We start from the raw sequence: 23,281 nt of genomic DNA, 5'->3' as shown, positions 1-23,281 counted from the left end.
CAAGACAGATTCCTCAGTTGTACAACTTGTCTACCAAGAATTCAAGGAGCTAGAAACCTCTGACATGTCAAATAAATGTAAAGCACTGTAGCATATGCACTTTTTCTTCTACCTGGCTTTTCTTTTCTGATAACCATGATATGGAAAGAATGGAAATGTAGTTTTCTAGTGCTCAGGAAAAAAGTAGGTCTGGAACATTTTTAATTTTACTTGTTCTCTATGAACTTTATGAATGACCCTTTCTTCTGTGAACAAAAAGGGAATTCAAATTTACATGGAGGCTCTTCCCAAAAGTCAGTGATGCAGGAACATACCTGTTTGGATTGTGTATATATTGGAGATATATATATTGTTTAGGCCAATGTATGCTCATGAGGCATAGAATTTTTTTTTAATTTATTTATTTAAAGTGAAGTGTAACTATGACTATCAGTTTCTGTATTATGGCTCTTTTACTTTCCTGGTTAAGAATAAAAGGCCTGATTTCAGAAAACATCTGTAGCTAGAAGAGTATCTTCATGTGTAACCTCAAAACTATACACATGCCATGGTCTGTAGTTCTGTTTCTTATAATGTCCACTCTCACTTCTGCACTGCCCTGAAAGCTGCAGTCTCATATCTGGAATTATGCTTACTTCTTTGAAAAGATAAATGCACATAAAACATTTTTAGGATATACAGTGGAATTCACTCCCCATGTCTGGGCACTTAACTGCTAAAAGAAACCTCAAGAACATCAAAGTCATGAGACCATAGACCTGTCTGCCCTTTCAGTCTGACATTTCCAAGTACTCCCTTGTATTATGTACTTTGTAAAGGCTCTGGGCAAGTGCCTCTTCCCAATGTCTCCTGAGCTGAAGATTGACAGGAGCAAACGTAATAACTGAGCTGGAAATGGTAAAGATGCAAAAGTGCATCTCTGCCTACAGTCGTGAGAAGTGCAGTGGACCTCAATGTAATAAGAATAGATCACTATAGTGTCTGGGCATGCTGGCAGCAACGACAGCAATTGCTGCTAGCCAGATAATTTTAGTTTTTAACTCTTTCTTGAAATGAGGATGTCATATGGGAGAGCAGAGTAAACTCCTTTGTCACAGAATGAAACTAAACACAGCATTCAGCACTCGTGTTTGCAGGTTGGAAACTTCCTTCTTGAATAATATCTGATAATCATCCTTATCTGGATGTCAGCATATGCTGAGAGCACATCTATTTTGAAATCAACCTTAATAACCCAGCAGCAGCCCTGCAGAAGGTTGGGCTGCCTTAACACGCCTCTGCACTGCTCAAGCTAAAGGGAAGTTCTGCATCAGGCACTGAAACCTGGTCTGTCCTTGGGAAAGAGTTTTATAATTAACCTATTATTGCAAGATTTTTGGATTTATTCCTCAAGGAAAGAGAATCTTGTTGAGACATGAAAAATGTGTCAATCTAATATAATAATAGGCTAGTGAAGCCCTGTGGTCTAATGACGCATTAGATTTATGAAAAGCCCTTTTCTGTTTATTTATCCCACACAAACACAAACTTGCACTCGGAAAGATTATGTAATTGTTAATCCAAAAGGCATTTTTCTTGTCAGTTGAATGACAACAGTGTGCAATGACCAGCTTTATTTCAATGGAGCAGTTCTTTGGAGCTCTTTTTCTTCATTTTTATCGACTTTCTTTCCTCTTGCAAGTATTCTTTCTCTAATATAAAAACTTACAGCATAATTTTAGGCTGTGGTCTGTATCCTGCTAATCAATGTAATTACCTTCATCCCTCTTCACAATCTTCTTTTCCTTTTTTATTAATCTTACCCACAAAGTATTTTCTCTGAACTGATGTCACTGAAAAGGAATTTCTATACAGTACCATGAAAAAAATGAAAGAACTTCCAGCAAGATAATTGCATAGCAGATAAAGTTTGTGGCTGAAATTTCTATAATACTCTGCTCACTCAGTAATGTTTATCTCTCTAGCCAAACCTCTGCAGAATGGCTCTTTTGAATAGATGCCACACCATCCATACAGGGCATCAAGAAGAAAAATTGCTGCTGCTTTCAATTAGGGAATACAAGAGGTTTAGAATAATGGAATTAAGTATTAGTGGGGACTTGTGTTATTTAATGCCTTCTTGCCTTGGAGGTAATGTAGGAGTGAAAATCTCAGGTGAAAACTTGGAAGGACATTTTCTCAGTTGCAGTTCCTTTAAGTGCATTTTCTCACAGTACTGATTTTCAAAAATAAGCTACACCCTGTCAAATTTTTGCCCTGAAGTCAGATTTTCAAAAATACCCAACTGACAGAAATTTTTTTAATGTATATCTACCATCTCCCTTAATATACAGCACAGGAGGCATGATTGTGTGAACTTTTTGGTTTTTTTTTATTTATTATTATTATTATTGCATATATGAGAGAGTCAGGATTTCTGTTTCCAGCTTCCAAATTCTGGAATGTAGAGATCTGCAGCTGAGCCTGTTGTTTGGCAAGAATGAGGCAATCTTAAAAAATAAAAAGCTGTTTTCTTATTGATGACTTTCTGATGGGCTTTTACCTACTGTCAACAATATCCTTGTTGGATACAACAGTCTTCACAAAAAAGAAAGCATTTAAAAAGTATTCTTGTAAAGAGTATGTGTCACAGCCATTCCTTCCTGTTACAAGTGCAGCCTTTTTCTGACATAAAAAGTTTTCTTTATTGTTGGATGAGATTAAGCAATGAGGGAGCCATGTAGGCTACTTTGGAAAAATGGAGAGGGATCCTTCTCCTTGTCAGCACAGGGATGCAGGAGGAAAACACCATCAGGGGGTTATGTAGCATCCTTTTCCCAGTAAAGGGAAATACTTCCCAAATGCTTTTGCTGGCTTACAGTGCAGTAATCAAAAATAGAAGATGGGCTCAAAACATCTGGAAATGAAAAAGCCAAATTGTACCAACTGCATACTGGATTCTCTAGTGCTGGTGTCCCTGTGGCTTTCTTCTTGCCTTAGATGTACCTTTTAACAAGTTCACCTCTTGAATAAGAATGCCTACATATTCCTACAATAGTATAGATAAAATAATTTTTTAAAATTAACCTGGGGCCTCTCTGAGAGGACAAAAAACCAGATAAATACATAGTACTTCATCTCTGATATGCTGAACCATCTTAACAAATGGAAATCCGCACTTGCAAAGAACTCGGAATTTCTCTTTGTGTCCTCTGTCAACCCAATGTGCTTTGCAGCTCTTTTCCCAACAAAAGGAATAAAAAATTATCCTGCTTCTCTCTAGTTCAAAATGTGTTCAGGTCCCCCAGATACCTTATGTTCTGGACACAAGCCAGGGCTACCTGTGAAAGCTCACCACTGTGTAGGCTAAATCATGAGCACACTTGGACTTCACAGAAGAAGTTTCACAGAAGCAGAAATGTGGAAATAATTTGAACTATGGTGACAGTTTCATTCACTGATGAAATGCAGCAAAAAGAAAAGAAATGAGGTTTGCAAAAAATGAATGATGGCCTTAGGGTTTATAAGATACAGTTACTGGTTGCTTAGTGCAGTAAATAGGTTCATGTTGTGTTTATCAGATAGGCAAAATCCTCTTTCTGAGACAGGGTAGTCAATAGCATTTCCCAAACAACATCTTTTTCCGAGTACCATTGCAAAATTGTTAGTCAAAACGAGTACCTTTTCCCAGAATACCATGATGTGCTCTTTCTAGCTCATTGAAACTGGGTATTTTAATCCATGCTGCAAGTGGCAAAGAGAAAATTGTTTAATGACATGGTCCTTCTGAATTGCCTGGTGATAAAAGTTATTAAATTGCACCTCAGACTCTACAGAAAGTGTGTCAGTCCTCTTGTTGTTGCAAAGAAATTCTGATTTTTCAAGAGCTACCTGATGGAAATGTGAATGAGACCATTTTAATTTGCAGCTTATTGTTCACTTCAGTCTTTCATCAAACATCAGAAATCTTTAAAACTTTCTTGGACACATACTCCTCCAGAATTTTATGGGAGAGTTTTAAAGGTTTTCATACTTTGGTTGTTGCTTCACATGTCAGAAATTTTGATACAGGCTTGTGAAATAATGTGAATACTGCATCCAAGCCCCTGTGCCAGCAGCTTACACATTTCTTCTCAGCTCACATCTTAATATAAGTGGGTGTCTGGCCGGCACATTTCTGTATGGTTAAATTACCTTTGCTATAAATATATAATAGTTTAATCACTTATGTTGCTAGTCTTGTTTTTTCCAGCTGCAGAAGTTCAGGAAATGGGATATTTAGGTACCTTTTAGCTTTTTGCCTGTCTCTGGAGACCACAGTGCCTTCACTGGAAGATCAAAGAGTGACAAAAGTGTGGACTCTGGAAAGGAGTGCCTTTTCCAAAAAGGAAGAAGATAGATTATAATTTCATATAATTGCAATTTTATATAATGAATATATGTCTCTGGCTGTGGGAACCTTGAGAGAAATCTACCCAAGGGGATGGAGGACTTGTCCTAGGCTGAATTTTCTGCTGTTCTCTTCCTGGAAAACCATATGGGAGTTCAGATGGGAAAAATATGTCTGGCCCGTTGAGAGCTGCCCACAGGTACATCCATGAATAATGGAATAGAATGAAAGAGGGGAAATAGCTTCTTGAAACTGGGGCTTTTTAACCTATTGAGTAGATCTCCATGGGAATGACAGTAATAGCATCAATTACTGCAGCTTCACTAAAGACTGGACAATGAGTTACTTAAAGCTGCCATGGTTATATAGGAGTAAAGGGAAATTGTCATGGATACTCTTCTGTATGACTTAGCTGAGTAATTTCTCCAGGCTCTCTCCCACATATCAGGTTTTGTGGTTCTAAGGACCCAGAGGAATTTTTTCTCCCCAAATTTGCAAGTTTAACAAGCTTGGATCTGCAGTATACCCCTGCTTTCCTCCTAGTTCTCATCACCTTATGCCTTGAGCAGTTACAGAGCATACAAAGCAACTTTGTGGCTGGTGTTTCTCTGACCTCATCCCATGGAAAGTCTCAAAATCCCAGTCAGAAATAAAGCAGATCCTTGGGTCTTGCTGGTTCTTTTTAAGGGCAAGGGTTTCTGACAAAGAGGAGTTTATATAAAGCAGCAAGAGCTCTCATGTGCACTTGTAATTCTCTATGCTGAAGGGGAATAGATGGCAAATCCCAAACATTATGATGTTGGAACTGCCTGTATCACCTTGATTTTTCCCTTTAAATATATGTAATGCAGTACTGAAGCATCATTTGCTAGATGGGGAAAAAACAGCCACTTCAGTAAATGTATGTGGAAAAAATCAAAACTTCAAGGGTTCTTTCAATTACATGTCTTGTAAAAATATAAATCAAATGGGTGTGAACATATAAAATACTCTAGAATTTTGGAAAAGGGATGTAATGAAGTTCTTTCTAAGTGTTGAGACAGATACATTGCCAGAGGAATTCAATATTTTTAATGGATTTTCTACTATACAGAAAACAACTGGCACAGCACATCAAAGTGCCAGTAAATTGGAAGATTCTTGTAAGCAGTTGGCTGAATTTTAGAAAATTGACAGTTTTACAGAAGAATATATCTTTGAGTTCTTTCTTCTTTCCTGCTAAGTTATCTTCTAACATTGATGACAAGTTTAGGCTCCCTTTTATTCTTACCTTTCCAAAATTATAAGTAGTATTTTTGTTTCTGCTATCTTCTCATTCCCAGCAACAAAATTCATACGTCAAGAAAGGCATTATCCTTCTGCTTTGACTGTGCATCCAGCTGTATAATTTACCCCCCATGTAATATTTCCTTAGGTTTACATTATTTATGTTACCACATCTCTACATCTCCTGTGACATTTAATTCCATGGTGGTACCAACTGACTTCTGTCTTCAGGGATGTTTATAACCATTGTGTTTTCAGTAAAGCCACGAGGAAAGGGTTGATTTCCAAACTGAATAAACCCATATCATTCATTAATTGATTGATTTGCTAAGTAAATATTTAGAGACGGGGTGGAGAGAGACACTATCTTGAAGCAGACTTCTCATTGTGATTTCTGAAGCTGCAGAAAAAGTTTCCCAGAGGAAATTGTTGAAGATATGAAGATATTTATGTGTAAAACTACTAAAATTAATCTTATTTTTAGTAACATGCCTGAAACTACTGTTGTTGTTTTTTTCATTTGTAATATTTAAGGAATTTCAGCCTATCTTGATGTATCTCAGGTAGTGAAAGAACTTGATGCTCTGGTAGGTTGGGTGTAACTCATGTATGTAGCTCTACTCCATGTCTGTTACATGCAACATAAATATAATTTAAGATGTATGTAGCACAGTATGTATCTGAGTCACCAAAAAAAAAAAAAAAAAGCTGAATGTCATTTTGCCTTCAGTCAGTAGTTAATATGGATTCTGAGAGATCCTGTCTACAGATTAAGCTATGATTTTATTTAGTTCTGCATGAAGCCAATGGAGGTTTAGGTTGTGTGTGCTAACACCTTCAAATGATTGATTTTCCTCAGTAAATAAGCACCAAGTATGGTGAAATCCAGACACAAAGAAGTCTATCATCCTGTCTGCTGTACTTCCAGTCCTCTCATGTTTGTAGTTTAAATCTGGTATCTTCTGGAGAAAAAGTTCTTGGCTTGCAAGCCTTGTAAAAATGTAGGTTTTCCATCAGTTGTCCAACCCAGTGCTCCACACTTCTCATTGTGTCTGGGTGTTTCTTTTGTCATGGCTCACATGCAGCAAAACCACAATAAAATCAGTGTCATTCCATCCTGCTAAGAGACAGCTGCTTGCTGTGGCCTTGTCACAAGGCTCTCACAAGTCTTAAAGGAAGCTTTAATTTTCCTCTCCTGCCTACCAGCACAACTCTCTCACTGATGTTTTGGGGACCCCCAGAAGAAGACAGGACAAAAGCAGAGTGAAGCAGAGTCTGATGTTCCAGTTTAGGTTCAGCACACCTTCATCAGAGCTCTATTCTCCTTCCTTTGCAGACCATCTCTGATGTGCAGAATGTAGGATGGGATGCTGCCTTCATGCTTTTATTGACCATTCTGCAAGCCCTGAACATCAGTCCTTGTGGTCCTGCATGAACATGACCTTCAGGGATCAAGCCCACTCCATTATTTTAAGTACATCTTAACCCATTATCAGACTGGCTGCTGCTTTACCTTACAGTGGCTCATCTTTCAACAGGTGAATTAAATTACTGTATACAAAGTGAAGGCATCTAAAACCCAGGGGTGAAAGGAGGCATTCCAGTCTGCAGAACACAGCAGGAGTAATGGTAAATTCTGTTAAAAACTCCTTTTACTTGCTTGTTGGGTTGTTTGCCTCCCCCTGCATATTCCCATCAATTTGTAGTTGAGTGCTCCTGTCAAGGTAACGTGGTATTAAATCTGGATTCATGATAATGGGACTTATTTTGTATCAACTGAAACAGTATTTACAAGTTTCTGATAGGCATAAATTAGCCCTGCTCAACATTGTAGAGGATCCCCAAGCACTACTCAGCAACCTGAACTCTGAATTGATGCTTTTTTCAGCAGTTAGTAACTAATTGTTTATGGGCAATACTTGTTTGATGATGAAACATTATACTTTGAATATTTTAGTGAAATTCTGCACAATATATTATTTCTGTTCCAGGAGTTACTCCCTTACATTTTTACTCACTTACTACACTACATATTTTTAAATATGAGAAAGTTTTTTTCCAAAGGAAATCATATCTCACATATGGTAAAAGGTATGATTTTTGGAAGAGGAAGCTGAAAAGCAGAGATAAACAAAGGATTCACTTGTAATAAAGGTATCAACCATTTCAAAGGTTTAATGGATATGAAATGTGTTTATTAGACCAGTACAAACATGTACAGATATTCTCAATCTGCCTCAAATAAGGCTGTAGCTAAATAAAATTCTAACCAGTTCATCACTGAATAAATCTAAGTTACCATTGTCTATGTTTAAATATTTTTTTCTCTCTATTTCCCATGGTCTGAGTGAGATGGGTTCAGTTCAGGTGCTTTGTTGGGAGAAACTTTGAAGCTGCACCAGGCCAATGCCTTTTTCTGTTTGCTTTTTCACAATTAGGGCTCATTGTTATAAGGCAGCTTCCAGTCCTCACACTCCTGCTGTTGGATTGGCATTTTCCACTGTTTAAATTGAGCATAATAATTGTACACACCTGCCCTGCAGGAGCCTGAGCATCCTGCCTGCTGGATCCCAGTCACAGCTGTGGATGTGTGAACAAGTCAGAAGACAAATATTCAATGAGAATAGGATTTGTATTGGGAGATTTAATTGCTCTATTTCTCCAACCAATAAGACATCAATTGTTTTAGTGCTAGCTGGCATTTGCCATTTAAATCAGATTTCTGTGGATGCTCTGGAAAACTCAGAGTGTAAATGAGATTAAGCTGATGTTGCAGCTCCTAATTTTCTGAGCTGTTAAGATTCAACACCTGAGCAAGTGTCTTTGTAAGTGAGTGTGAATAGAAGTATTGTAAGAAAGTCTGAGACATTTGAAGAAAAATGCTTGAATAGATTTGGTGGCACTTTATGGCTGAGGAGAATGATACAGAATTTGTGGCTGAAAAGCTATTGTTCACCTCAGTTAAATTGGCTCTATCTGTTATTTTACTGTTCTAACATACAGAAAATAGATTTGGGATTTTTTTTTTTTCCCCAGAGCAAGAAATAGATTTTTCCATCTCGGAGATTTTGTTGTATCTTTTCTTCTGGGCTTTCTCTCTTGAGCAGACTTGAAGACTGAACATGTAATGCACTGAACAGTAGTATTGTTTGCTGCTTTATAAACCTCTGCTAGCACGATGGGAAGTGAGTTTTCTACCAGAAGGGAATTGGTTTTCAGTTCTTGTCATGCATTTGTCTTTCAGCCTGACATCCCTGATGTGCATGGCTTTGTCTGTGGACTCTGCTTTGTACCGCTGGCAGCGACCAGGAGCTCCAAGTCCCTCCCAGACTTTATCAGAATCAACACCACTGCTGGTTCCTGTCAGAGACAAACCAAAGCTTCACTTGAAAAAATGGAGGATTGTGTTTCCCAACAAAAGGGGAGACGGGACAGACTGGAAAGGAGCTTCTGTGCTTTATTCTGGAAACAGGATACGGACCACAAAATATACATGGGTCACATTTTTACCCCAGAATCTTTTTGAGCAGTTTCAGAGGTAAAATAACATCATTCATTGATACATAAGTTTTAAAAACTCTCTGAAACAGTGATATTCAAGGGTAATGGAGAAGGGCACATTGCTAGAATTTAAGTGATGATTGTTTGTAGCCAAATGTCCCTGGATTCATACTGGAATGGAGGTTTAAAGCAAGGAAATGCTTGTTGTGCTTTCACTGGTGCTGAGGCTCTTGCACTGAATGCTGCAAGAGTTTTCTATGTAGAAAGTCACATTTTTATTTAAGAATCCTTCTGTTTCTCTGCTGAATAAACCTCTAATTTTTTAAGAACATGTAAAGGTGTTCATTGGATGTGTTGAGACACCTATGAAATTCCTTAGATTTCAGAAGCTTCATAGATTAATTTTAGAACATTGTTATTGGCATGCAAATGACTTTGCTGACTTATAATCAGTACTCCCGGGTACAAAGGTGCTAGGTCAGGTTTCTTTCCAAGTGATAATTTGAAATCATGCACCCCCTCACCCCAGCATAATGAATCATGTTAATATTACATCCATGGTTATGAAAAATAAATAAAATGTATATATCCATATAGTTTTGAAGCTTTCATTCTGTATATTAGATTTATACATTCATAATCTGAACTTCCAAGTGTAGAATCCTACATGGGGATGTTTCCATAATGCTGAACATGTGAGGTTTTACACCCATTCTGTTACATTGGTTTGGGTTTTTTTAAGTTGATTTTGTTTAGTTGGTTGGGTTTTTTTGCTTTTGTTTTATTTTACACTTATTTTCAAGACTGAGGCAGTGGGGGATCATAAAAGAAGTTTTAGCTCCTACAGATAATTAGTTAACTAACAGATGAATTCATTCAGGGAAAAGAAGAGAAGGGTAGAGGTGGGAAATTATTAACGTTCCTTTGACACAAAAAAAGAGACATTCTAATTTCTGACTACTTTCAATTTCTTTTACACCTTTTCAGGCTGGGTAATCTTTATTTCTTCTTTCTGGTGGTTCTGAACTGGTTCCCACAACTGGAAATTTTCCACAGAGAGATGATTGTGCTGCCTCTGGTTGTGGTGCTGCTTGCCAGCATGGTTAAGGATGCTATTGAAGACTATAGGAAATACCAACTTGATAAGATGATAAACTTCTCTAAAACCAGGATATATGACAGGTAAGCAAACTAAGCCAATTATTTTTGTTTGTGTTTGATGTGGTGGAAAAAACTTGTGTCAATTTGCAGTAATTCCCTCACTGACTCTGGAGTACAGTAAGTCTGGAAATCTGTTATAAAAAAGCTTTCTTCTGCCTTTAAAAATTCCTTGTTTATCTTATTTAAATCATCCTGATATCACTGAAGTTTTGTTTCATATCACAGCATTGTATGCTGATATACAAGTTTTTGTTCCAAATGAGCTTGCCAACCCACACAACATCCTCTCCAGGTATGTCATGTACCATCATTCCAGCTGAATGATCTGCAGGAAAAATTAGATTTATGCCAAGTCTGGAAGGATTACTGGGGCTGTTTAAGAAATTGGAGAAGTGCCTTTTAGATGTTTCATGCTAAAAACATTAATAAAAAGTTAATAATCAGCTATATTCCAGGTCAAGCATAACCAGGAACAGAAAAAAAAAAATTGTAGGACTTCCAGTAAACACAAGGGATCAATACAGGATGGTTTCGCTTTTATATGGCACAACACGTGCAGTAAGCTGTAATGTTTGCTCAATACTGACTCAGAAGGAAGAAATACTGTCATGTGCAATTCTTATTGCAACATTTTGATTTCATCAGAGTTTCTTGTCCAAATACTAATTTGACTTGAGACTACTTAGCCTGTCACTTCATAATGCAATACACCTGAGTTTTTATTTCAAAGATGCTTAAATGTTTAAATGTCTCTTCCTTTTTGACCTCTCCTTATGCTGCTGGCCGTAGAGAAAACGTTACTACAGTTTGTACACACCTGGTTAACCCCTTCATTGCTACACATTTGTGTGTCAGGAGCACAAAGTCCAATAGGGAAGAAGAAATGGGAGGCTGGGAGGGATTTCTGGATGAATGGGAGGTGCTTTGAGTTTCCAGAAGCAAGAGGGGGATTGGGCTGAGGGATAACCAAGGTAAACTGCCCTGCAGTTTTTTTTTTTAAAAACCAAAAAACCCAAAAAAACCCAACCTATGTAAAACTCATCTGCTGTAAAAGTAGCATCCCATATGATTGATTTCTTTGTCTAACTTATATCACTGAAAATCTTCCCAAGTATCTTTGATGGCTGTGATGGCCATTATAGCACCAACTGGGATCACAAAAACTCTGTATCATTCTGCCTCTGTGTCATTCTCCCAACTACCAAATCATTTGCAAGGTTAGAGGGGCTGGGTTGTTGGTTTGATAATCCATTTTATGGCCATTTAAAACAAAGAGTAGGTAGAGGAAGTAAAGAGAGCAATAGTGTCTCTACTGCTGTTTACAGTAATTTTTTTGTTGACTTCTGGGACACAGAGCTCTACCCATTACCTTTGAACTTCCGGGCAACTCCCAGGCTTATAAAGTGATTCTGAAACTCGTGGAGTGAACCCTGGAAACTACAAAGTTCTTTGCTTTGTCACTGCTCTGGGTTAGCACCGAGACGCTTGGTGTGAGCAGGTAATCCCTGCCAGGGAAATGCTCTGCACGGGGCCTCCAGGCAAATGCTGACATCACCCACAAAGAATTTGGGGTGCTTTTGTCATATGTGAGGTGCAGCCTCCCTGTCAGGCTCCAGATGTGAGGCTGAGTCAGGGTGATACCTGAGCCAAGGCAGGTGGAGATTGCAGTCAACTGGGAGGCAGCCCGGGGATTCAGACATCTTGAGTCTTCTCTTCAGCACTTGGGAGATGATCTGGGTTGTTGAACTCTTGTAATTTTGTTGGAACTCTGGTAAGTTTGGTGGCAAGATGTCGAGGAGTAGTGTTTCAGGGTGCTTCTCTAGGATGGTATGGAAAAGACATTTCTTCAAGGAAAACAGCTGTCGATGGGATGCTCCAGACACTGACATTCAGAATGAAGCCCTGGAGAAGAGAGAAAAAGGAAAGAAAAGAAAGAAGAAAAATGAAAATAAAAGAGTGATCGTCTCCAATTTGCCCTTTGGAAGTGAGAAATGGAAGGAAAATCCAAACAGATACTATGACTCAAATAAAATTAAGACCACAAAATATACCATCTTGACTTTCCTCCCTAAAAATATCTACGAGCAGTTTCACCGCTTTGCCAATATTTATTTTGTGGTTATTGCTTTGCTGAATTTTGTGCCAGTGGTGAATGCTTTCCAACCAGAAGTTTCTGTGATCCCAATTTGTGCTATAATGGCCCTCACAGCCATCAAAGATGCTTGGGAAGACTTTCGACGATATAAACTAGACAAAGAAATCAATCATATGGGATGCTACATTTACAGCAGGTGAGTTTCACATAGGTTGTTTTTTTTGATTGGTTTGTTTGGGTTTTTTTTAAAGTTGGCTTGAGAACTTCTATCAATGGTGAATTTTTTTTTTAAACAAAAATTAATAAACAAACTGGAAAACCACAGGTGTTAAGTGAAAAGGGGAAAAATCATAGTGAAGAACATCTGATATTTGTTTCAATACAAGGAAAGATATTTCCTGTTTTGTTTAAGCCTCATGTTCAGACTATGAAGGAAAGTTTGAGTTTTATCGTACTGGGGTAGTTATTTAAGCACCTTTTTTCACTGCACTCTAAGCAGCTGATAGCTACCCCAATACCATAAAACTCAAACTTAATATGCCACAATTGAGCACATGGATTTCTAAGGAATTTTCAAGAGGGCTTAATTCTGTCAATATAAGATAGCACAGAACAAGATATCAAGCATGTGACTTATCTGTGTCCTTAAATGACAAGAAAATGTAGCTCTTTGAACTACTTGAGAATTTTATACTAGAAACTGTAGACTATCTTTCAGTTGTATTTGTTTTACTAGGTGGTATCTAAAATGAAACTGAGTAAAAATGCAGTATAAAAATGGGAGATGATAATGTACCTCTGTTCAGTCCTCTGTAAATGAATTAACTACATGTGTCTGTGTTGACTTCTTCAAAAAGTTTCATGACCTCTGGCTTTTAGGACTTTTAGAAGTTTGAAAATTATGTTTTATTGTATCAAAACTGTTCTCTCAGAATAGCAGAAAATGACTTCTCTCTGTTAAAAAATATCACATATGGGACTCAGAGGAGCAAAACTTTCCATCTTCCTGAATGTTGCTTGTCATCTCTTAAATTAATCAACTGTACTTTATAGAATGTCTGCTTTCACAAGCAAAATCTTGAGAACTCTGCCTTTTATCACCCAGTGCTGTCATTTCTGTTTGTTTCTTTTGCATCTGTTTGTCAGAGTTTTATTTTCATATCCCATTAGTTAAACAGGAAAATGATGGGATTGCTTCTTTGGGGGCTAAACTTATCTCGATTTATAAATGACATGTTAGAAAGAAAATGGCATTGTTTTCCTTGCCAAGTTATCTAAAAACCCCAGATATTTTACAAGTCTTTAAATACCATTCATTTAGTATTTCATCTCTTTTTTAGCATGAAGACTGTCTATAATTGTAGCTCTTTGGGTAGGTGGCAAAAGTTGCCTCTTCTGCCTTTCTTTGAGATTGCATTCAAGCTGGATTTGTTAATCTTTTCAATGTTGCATTAATTCATGAGGTTATGGATAATTTGTTAACATTAGTTGAAAGCAATATGAAAGAGAAGAGGTGGTACAGTAGGTCACTAATAGATCTGCATGGAAATCTTATTTATTTCCCCTCTTCATAGATCAACCATGTTAATTTATATCTAAAAGCCTTTTACCAGAAGAACATGGGAAGTGAGGAATACAGTAAAACTTGTTTTCTGTGAGAGAAAAATGTCCATCGTGGAATAGCAACATACGCAGAGATCCAGATTCAGATTCCAGCCCTGAGTACTTTCTTATGGAGAAATCTGGCAAAATTCTGTCTTATAATTGTATATCCTGGCCAATAAACGAGACTTTGATCTATGAATAAATGTTGACTTTCCCCAAAGTTTTGTGGTCCAAAAGGGTGATGTAAGGGAAACGAAAGTGAGAACTTCAGACTACAGCATTCATCTTGTCTGGAAAAACTATGAGTAATTACAACTGCCATCAGATCAGCAGCTACAGCTTATTACGCAATGAATAATTTTAATCAGGCTTCTCTAGCGCTTGGGAAGCTGATATTTCTTGTTTTTCTTGCTAGCTGCAAAGTCATGGAAGAGCATGATGTCTTCTGATTTCTTTGCTTATGAATCATCTGCTAGAGGTAATTTTTTAACATAGGTGAAAGTCTTTTCTGAAACACTGCAAATTTTGCTAGTCTTGTGCCAGCAAAGAATTCTCTTTAATACAGCAGATAATCTTCTATCACACGATGAGAAATTACTTAGATTTTAAAAGTTAATATTGGAGTACATTGTCTTTATTTCAGATTTCAATAACAAGAACTTTTGTCCCTGTTCCAAAAGAAATATGAAGGCAGTTTTGAAAAACTTTCTTGAAGACTGAGGGAAAAGCAATAACTTGCCTTCTTTCATCACAGAGCAAGGGAAATTGAATTTAAATAGCCTGCTCTGTAAACACATTTCTTTTCATTTTCTTTTCACTTAGATCAGCTGGAATGCATAATCTGGTCTGCTAGTCAAATGAAGGAAAAGGCTCTTAAAGTAATATATTTAAAGAATATTTAATTGAGAGAATGGGAGATAATTAATAAGAAAGAGTCTCAGGCAAATGCAATACCTAAAATTTGATTGTGGAGATTTTTATTTCTGAACGGAAACTTTAGCAATCATATTAATTGTGTGCAAACTCTTTTATTAACAGAACAAATCACTCAACACCAAAAGAAAGAACAAAAAAATGAACTGTAACCTATATTCAGTTGCCTCCTTTCCCCTGGTATTCTTTTTAATATATTCTCTCTGCTTTGAAATTTCCCAGGAAAGAGGGCTTCCATTACTACAAAATGTGACTGTCAAAGCATTTACAATTGTATTATCCTCTATTATCTCTGATTGCATTCACATTCCTCAAGTCACCTGGTTTCGTACTACCCTAATTAACTATTCTTCATCCATGACATTTAATTATAATTGGCAAATATGGGTTATTTTTACCATGCTTGTTTTGCCACTCCCAGGCACCTTTTAGTCACGATCTGTATATAGATCACTCTGCCATCTTTCTTGTCAGTCAGCCCCTCCAAACCCACTGTGGTTTCTCTTCTCTTAACTCTCAGCAGTTTGTCATTAACTCACTTACAACAGAGGCTGGCACTGGATGTTGTATACAAACCTGTAAGATATTGTCACCCCAGCAGTTGCTAAAACTTATTTCATTTTCTTGAAGTTCTGTAATGTTCAAGGAATTACTTGTTATATATTTAATGTATGGCCTGCTACTTATATACCCCCCGGTTTAGGCCTGTAAATATTCCAGCATATCCAGGCAGGTTTTTATATCAATTTCACACTCCTGGAAGATTTAACCTAAATTTTTCTGAGTAGATATTCAGAGCCAAATGAAAGGACTGTGCACAATTCTAGATGGCAGAGCATCACACTTGGCTCAGTGCACATACAAGTAGCAGCAGCCATAAAAATATTATTTGAGCTGTTGACATCACTTAATTTTAAGCACCTAAACTTGCCTATCTGAAGCAGTGACTCAGATAAACCTTTATATGCCTTGACTCACCCTGTGGAGTTGTCAGGAAACTATTAAGTCAACAGGGATCTTAAATGAGAGCCTGATTACTCTCTGTTGAAAGAGTTCTGTGATGCTTTCAGGCTCTGTGGTTTTCAGATAGTTCCTGCAAGCATCAGCCTCTTCTTTCTCTCCAGGTCCACCGATGTCTGTGATACAAAAAAGTCAAGCTGGCCTTTGCTCTGATTTTTATCTTCTTACTGTAAGATTTTAGAACATTTAGAGACTTCTGCATCAGCACTAACTCTGGGATAGTTCTAGAGCAGTGATGTAGAAATGAGGAAAAAAAAAAGTAGTTCCCTTTGTGTTGCACAAAGCAGAACTGCTAACAGCTGAAAAACTGGGGATGGCTCAAGCTAGACTCACTGGTTTGAAAGAGAATTCAAGTATTTCTGTTTACTGAAGTTTTTAAAATCAGGATTAGAGTAATTGTTTAGGAAATCTCAACTTTGCTTCATTAAAATATTATTTCTTTTAAAACTAGCATTATTAATAGGGTATAACACCTGCAGGATTATTATCTGCTATGGTATTGCAACTGAAAATTCAATTCCTATCCTCTGCTTGAAGACAAACTTGATTCTACTGTTCTGTGTGGGATTATCTCTGGCAGAGGGAATCCTCTGCTCCAGTTCTCAGTCATCCATATAACCCCTGTGTGTACTTCAGGTATCATGGCATTTTTGTACCTAGTTTTTCTGTGAGTACCAGACATAAGAGTAGGTTTTACTGAAGGCAAAGACAATCTGAGGCTTGTTTCAAACTTCCAGTGAACTGAGCAAATGGCCTAAACCAACTGTACACTCAGGTTTATTATATTTTCAGCCCTCAGCAGCACTTAAAAGTCAGAGAGAAGCAAGCCAGCAGTTCTTGTCAGTCAGTGTGGATTGCTACAGTGAGGATCCTTGGTCTCTGTAGACAAAAATCAGTAAATACATTACTAATGCTACCACCTGATGGTGCATTGCTTTATTAGAGCTTTCTTCAAGATCTATTACCTGCCAAGGCATTTAAAGCTGCTTCACAAAAAAGTTGCAGTGGTTTAGTAGACATCAGCAGAAGCTAATGACTGAAGACAAAGGGCAAATAAATGAGAACCTCTGGTTTTGGCTCAAATACCTGCAGAATCATGACCTCATGGTATTGTTTCATCTGAACTGAAGTTTTAAAATTCCATTCATACCTGTATGGGAGCAGGTTTCTAGCAGCTGACCTCAGGAGCTCTGTGGGCATGTAACAAGATGGCTGGAGCAAAAAAGGTGACCTAGGATCTGGCTTGCAGAAACTTTGTAAGTTAATAAACTAATGATTACCAGTCATTAGGGAACTGATCTTGGAGTTACCTACTCATTCCAGCTGGTGTCAGGCAGAATCAAGACAATAGAATTTTGTTCAAGGCAGTATTTAAAAAAAAATTATATTACAGAAGTTGAATACAGGCTTCCTTTCTCAGGGGGAGAGTAACTTCCTTGGTATGAAGCTCTAGTGAGGTTGAGGCCATAAAAAGATAGGATATGTTGCTAGCATTAAAGTATTTGGTATACCAAAATGGTATATAACCAAAGAGGTATTTTATTAGAATTCAGAAAATTTTTACTCCTATTATCTTTAAAAGATGCTCATTGCTGTCTTAGAGTACTACTCAAATCCTGGGAGAGAGGTTGAGGCCATGGGGAAAAGCTATAGCTGCTTGCAAATGGGGGTTTGTGATAAAATCCAGTGCTGCTAAGTGACAACATTCATAGATGCTGCTGGGCTGATGTCCACATCACCCAAAACTCCTTCCCAGTACTGTAATAATAATAATGTGACAGAAGTTGATGAATCAACATGGGCAATCCAGCACCTTCTCATGCTCAGAAGATGAGCTCAGCAGTACTGCCAACCAAGCTGTGCTGTACTCTGATTTATGGACAGGTTTCAGAATCACTTCCTTTCCAGTCTAGTACTTTCCTCAAGTCCTAAATCTGCTCCTTTGTTGTCAGTTTTATGGCCCTGGTTCCAAACTTTGAGGGCATGGTCATAAGGTAGTCTTTGAAAACATCTTGTGATTTTTTTAATTTCATATAAAAGTTGTAGTAATCTTTGGTAACATCAAATGTGGGAGGGTTTCTATTTCCAAAAGTGCACTGTAATGGGTAAGTAGTTGTGTGATTCTACCTGTTGTCTCTGTAGAACTGAGAATGTCAGAAAATGATCATATTTTATAAAGGAGGTGATGCTTCGGGGGTCATTTTCAAATATAGCAAGTTCTAGCAAATCTACTTACAATGAAGTAAAAACATTGGGGTTTATATATTTGTGATTTTGATATTTTTTTCCTAAGTGTGGTGACCTAGTGGCAATTTAGGGGGTGAAAGACAGAGCAGACAACATCTTTACTTCCAACTGCAAAGGATGCTGAGATGGAACTTGCAGTAATTCAATGGAGTACGATTCCCTGAACTAGTTGGTTGATAAAACACTTGCAGGTGATAAAGATTTCTGAATACCTTTCTCTAAGACAATTTAGGAGTCATAGGCATGCTGTAGAGTGCACATGAAAAATTACTTCTATTTAATCTTCTCTGGGGAGCAGGACAATAAGTATTTTCTCCCATTCATCATCCATTTTGACCCAATTTCTGTTTGCAATTTATCTTTATTGAACCCAAGGTTGTGAAATGAAGTTGTTGACATAAATTCAATAATTTATTCATTGTTCTCCAACCACAGAAGGACTTTTTAAATGATCCTTTCTTCTCTTAAATGACTTCATAAGGTCTATTTAGTTCAGTCCTTCTGGTCAGGCATGAGGAGTGCAATAGCAAATTCTGGCAGACTCCGCTTTGTTTAAAGGTAACAGCAGCTTTTTTGTCTTCTCTCCCCTCTGATGAGTATTACCATGCTACCCAGTATAAGAGAATAGCAAGGGAACACTTTTTAAATGTGCAGCTGATAAATTGACTGGTACAGGAGAGAAGGTACTGAGAAACTTTCATCTTGGATCATGTCTCTGATGTGTCACAGTCCTGATGTCACATGCTACGAGAATTGGGTTTACAGCTTTCCACCTATTGAAAACCTCCACATCTTCTTTATCTTATTGGATGATGGAGTTTTCCCTTTCTATATGTTTCTCATCACATTATCTTAGATTTAGTAAGTTCCTCTATTTATTTAGCAACCAGAGATAGTGCCATGAACTTTAATCACTGAACAGAAAGTGGGGAGTGTTCCCAGTTATGAGAATAGCTAAAAGGAAACTGCTTCATTCAAAAAATCTTGCTAGGCAACTGGGCCAGTTACTATGAGGTGTGCCAGGTTCCTTGTAAAGTGCTTTTCTTCCTTTCATCCGCTGGTAATTCTCTACAAAGTTGTAGAAAACCTTTGTACTACAGGAAATTGTTAATCTTACAGCTCCAGCTGAGTCATTCTTTCAGGAGCAGAAAGTGTGTTGCTTTACCAAATTCAGGGCAAGTTTGGAGAGAGGAACAGTGTTTGGGATTCACAGGTTTGAGATTCTAGTAATTCCTGAACTTCTGTACCTGTGCTAAATAAGACTTTTCCTGAAAGAGGTAATTTGGCTTTTCTGGCTTACCATCTCCTCTGTAATTAGTGAATTAACCTGAAGCTTCGTGTTTAAAGTGTGTTTCAAAGGGAATTGTTGACAAAATACTAGAAATCTGTCATTTCTGTGGATTATTTTTGCTAACCTGGTTTCTTAAGACTGATGTGGCAGACAGCCATGTGGGTAAGGCCCCTTTTTAGCATTTTGTGAGCAGAAAACATCAGAAAGAGTTCCAGAAACACCAGAACTGGGCAAGAGTTGACCTACAGGGAGGTTGGATTGCCCTGCAGAAGTCATAGTAAGCATCATATGCAAGCTATGCTTGGCATCAAAGTTCTAGGATAGCAAGACAAGCCATCTGGTTGCCCTAAACTGCTCTCATTTTTGTGTTTTAAACAAACAAATTAAAAAGTTCTACCCGGAAAGCATTTGACTTGCAAACATTTCATAGTTATATAGTTGTTTTTCTATATTGACATTAGTATCTATCTTGTAAAGCAATAAATTCTCAACTTGTACCTGCTTAAACACTTTTCAAATAGACACGGATCTGAAATTTTATTTTTAAATTAACTTACAACAAACCTCTGTTCAGTGTGGTCTTTTATGTCTATTCTTGAGCAAAAGATTGAAGGACAGGCAGATAAGCAGTCAAACAAAAAAAGAAGAATGAAATATTCAGGAAGGGAAAAGTAATGAAATGAGGAATAATTAAAGCCACAATGCTAGTGTTTAGTAAGCACTTCACATCTACCATTAAAAGGATTAAAATAGTTAGGATTTTGGGGGTTCTTTAGCTTCCACAAAATATAGATTATATGCAGGGAAGTACACAAGATTTAACCTTTGCATGAAGTAATTATTTCACATTACTTTACAGGTAAGGATAACAACCAAGTGCAAGGGTTTTCCTGACATCATCAGGCTGGCTCTTCCTTTAAAGAAAGCCAGGAAAGTAGGTTAGCAGGAAGCAGATTTTGGCCTGACTCTGGAGCAATGCTTGGATGTGTGCTTTGAACTGTAGCAAAACACTTTATCTGCTGTATCACTGCTCCCCTTCTCATGATACAAACACTTAACTGAAAGACAGTATACTTCAGGCAATGGATGAGGATGATTAAAAACTTAAGCAAAAATGAGACTGAGTCATTACAAAAAGCCTGTTACTGTCTGTCAGCTAAAGTATCAGGAGCATTTTCCCTCTTACAGAGCAAGACATAAGAGGATTCAATTATTCATACTGAAAAAATAACTTCTCAGAGTGTTAGAGGAACTGGGCCATTGTTGCCGATGCAGTTTTCCCATTAAGTAACTTTAAAGGTTATTGTGCAGTTTTCTTAAATGATTAAGAGCAGTTGAAAGATCAATTATTAAAAAGGTGATGCCAAAAAAAGTTTTCTGTTTCCTAAATCAATGGGTACCAGTTTGTTGATGAAATAGTAACTTCTTTTCCTTGAAACCCAAGGAAATTTCTTCTTTTTTTCTTTTTTTCTCTTTTATTTTTTTCTTTTTTTTTTTTCTTCTTTTTTCATTTTTTTCTCTTTTTTTTCTTTTTTTTCCTTTTCCCTTTCCTGCTTTTAATATAACAGGGAAGAGCATGCTTACATTGAGAAGTGCTGGAAAGATGTCCAAGTGGGGGACTTCGTGCAGCTACAGTGTAATGAGACCATCCCAGCTGACATCCTCCTGCTCTACTCCTCTGATCAGAACGGGATCTGTCACCTGGAAACTGCCAACCTTGATGGGGAGACCAACCTTAAACAACGACAAGTTGTCATGGGCTTCTCCAGACAGGTAAATCTGCTGAAAATGCACCCAATGCAGAGCAGGGATGGCCCAAGTTCTGGTAGGCTGGTTGCACTGATCCAGCCATGAGAACATTTTGATGTTGGATCTAACATCCCATCCAGAAGTATGTCCCAGAAGATTTTTGTTATTCAGGCACAGGAATGGCTGCATAAAAAGGAAAATTGTCTCAGATGTTTGTGGCTTGCAGCAGACTGCATCAATAAGCAGCAAGAGCCAGTACTGCTGCTTGGTCAGCCTCAGGTCTGCCTCAGGTCAAGCCACCCTTACACCACAGGTTGTCACAGCATGTGGTGCATTCCCCAGCAAACCCCTGCTGCCCAGTGAATTATTTCTCCATGGAAACTGGAAGAAATCTCATGGTTCCTTTCCCAAACTGGCCACAAGATTCCTTATGGATTTAGCTTCTCTGCTGCAGCTGCTGCACTGCTCCTGTTTGCTGAGCAGGTAGAGCTGTGGCAGTTCAGCTGGGAGCTGCTCTAAGGCACAATAAGCTCTAATGAAATAATGCAATCATTTATAGGAGTATAAGAAGCAATTGAACTCAAATTAAAATGTGACAAGTTAAATACAATTGCTGTGTTTGACATCACTTGGATTGTTAGCAGAGCTTCAGTCTGGATGCTTAAAGCCTCCTTTTTTTTTCCCCAGTCCCTTTCCTGTTATATTCTCTTGACTTATGTTAGAAGTGAATAAAGAAATATGGCTTAAGGAGAGTTGTATTTTTTACCTTTTAAAATATCTTCTGAAACAACAGACCAGTTGTTAAAATAACGCAGAACAAGCTTATGGAGTTGTAGGGGAATCACTCCAGCAGATAAAAAAATTAAGAAACCTGGAAGGTATATCTAACAATTTCATGTTTGTGTACCATTAGTACCAGTGTCATTAGGAAGATATTATGGGGTTATTGATGAGAGCAACGTGGCTGCCAAGGAGCATAAATAAAAGTACAACATTTCCATGGCCAGTGGGGCCAGGTATTGTACTCCAGTGTTACTTGCTCTTTATTCAAACAGAAATCACTTTACAAGCAGAACTAAGGACTTTCTCAGATTCGGAGTGCCATGGGATAACACACTTTAACTCTGCTTTCCAATGATGATGAGGGAGAGATTTTTTTTTATTGAGAAACACTGGAAATTTCTACCATGTAGAGATTCAGCAAATAAAAAACCCAGTAAATGGACTACTTAAACAGAAAAATAAAACTGCTGCATTTGTGTCATGTAGTCATAGTTTTCACACTAGATTTTATATTTTTTATTTTACAGGAAAACAGTGCTCTATTGTCATACAAAATGTAAAATTTTGCCCGTCATTTATAGTATAAGGAAGTCTTTCTTTAAATCAGAAAATCTCTTCATGCCAAGTTAAGAGTGCCCCTCCATGGTTCCATTCTTTAGATTTTGAGATGCTATTTGAATAACTATGCCCAGAAATGTTTATGCTTACAAAGTCTTGCTAGTTTGGCAGAGCAAAATGCAGTTCTGACCCTGGTGGTAGCCAGTGCTCAGGAAAGTCAGAGCTTAAACAGGCAATTTTCTTCCCCTGTTATTTTAATGTATTCGTGTAACCAGTACATTTAGTACATTGGCTAAAAAAAGCCCCTCAGTGTGCTAAATATCTTATGTACAGGTTTTAGTGTGCCAACTAAACTGCCTTGTTCTTGGAGTTTATTTAGTTATGTGATTTATGAGCTGCATAAAGCTTACTCAGATTTAATTGTACCCATAAAGTGTGACTCTTAAAGGAGGGAGGGAATAGAACGAGCTGGGGTTTAGTTCTTCGTTTCAGGATCTGCTTAGGTTATTTAATTCAAATACCCCTAAAAGACTGAGAGGGAAGATTTTATTTTTTTTTTTTCTTGTATGCCATTTTCTGACTTGGATTTTTGAATGTAAAATTCTTACCATCAAAAGACAAAAAATTCAGAGAAAAATGACCCTTGTTCACCCCTTGCTAGCTAGAAGCATGTTTGTTTTCTTCACTGGTAATGAGCCCCCCC

The 23,281-nt window shown here is 37.6% G+C and overlaps 1 protein-coding gene across 1 annotated transcript in view; it reads left to right on the top strand.

Annotated features, from left to right (window-relative positions):
• The first annotated feature begins 8,862 nt into the window (after positions 1-8,862).
• Positions 8,863-23,281, top strand: part of ATP10B (ATPase phospholipid transporting 10B (putative)) — a 44,350-nt gene continuing 29,931 nt past the window's right edge. Inside the window, exons 1-3 of the mRNA XM_008498705.2 lie at positions 8,863-9,173; positions 10,124-10,318; positions 21,057-21,261. Of these exons, the coding sequence (XP_008496927.2) occupies positions 8,863-9,173; positions 10,124-10,318; positions 21,057-21,261 (711 nt within the window). The remainder of the gene's footprint in view (positions 9,174-10,123; positions 10,319-21,056; positions 21,262-23,281) is intronic.

Source organism: Calypte anna, chromosome 13 (assembly GCF_003957555.1).
Source record: "Calypte anna isolate BGI_N300 chromosome 13, bCalAnn1_v1.p, whole genome shotgun sequence".
Classification (NCBI taxonomy): Eukaryota; Metazoa; Chordata; class Aves; order Apodiformes; family Trochilidae; genus Calypte; species Calypte anna.
The sequence above is the reverse complement of the archived record's forward strand: the minus strand, read 5'-3'. Positions and strand labels throughout refer to the sequence as shown.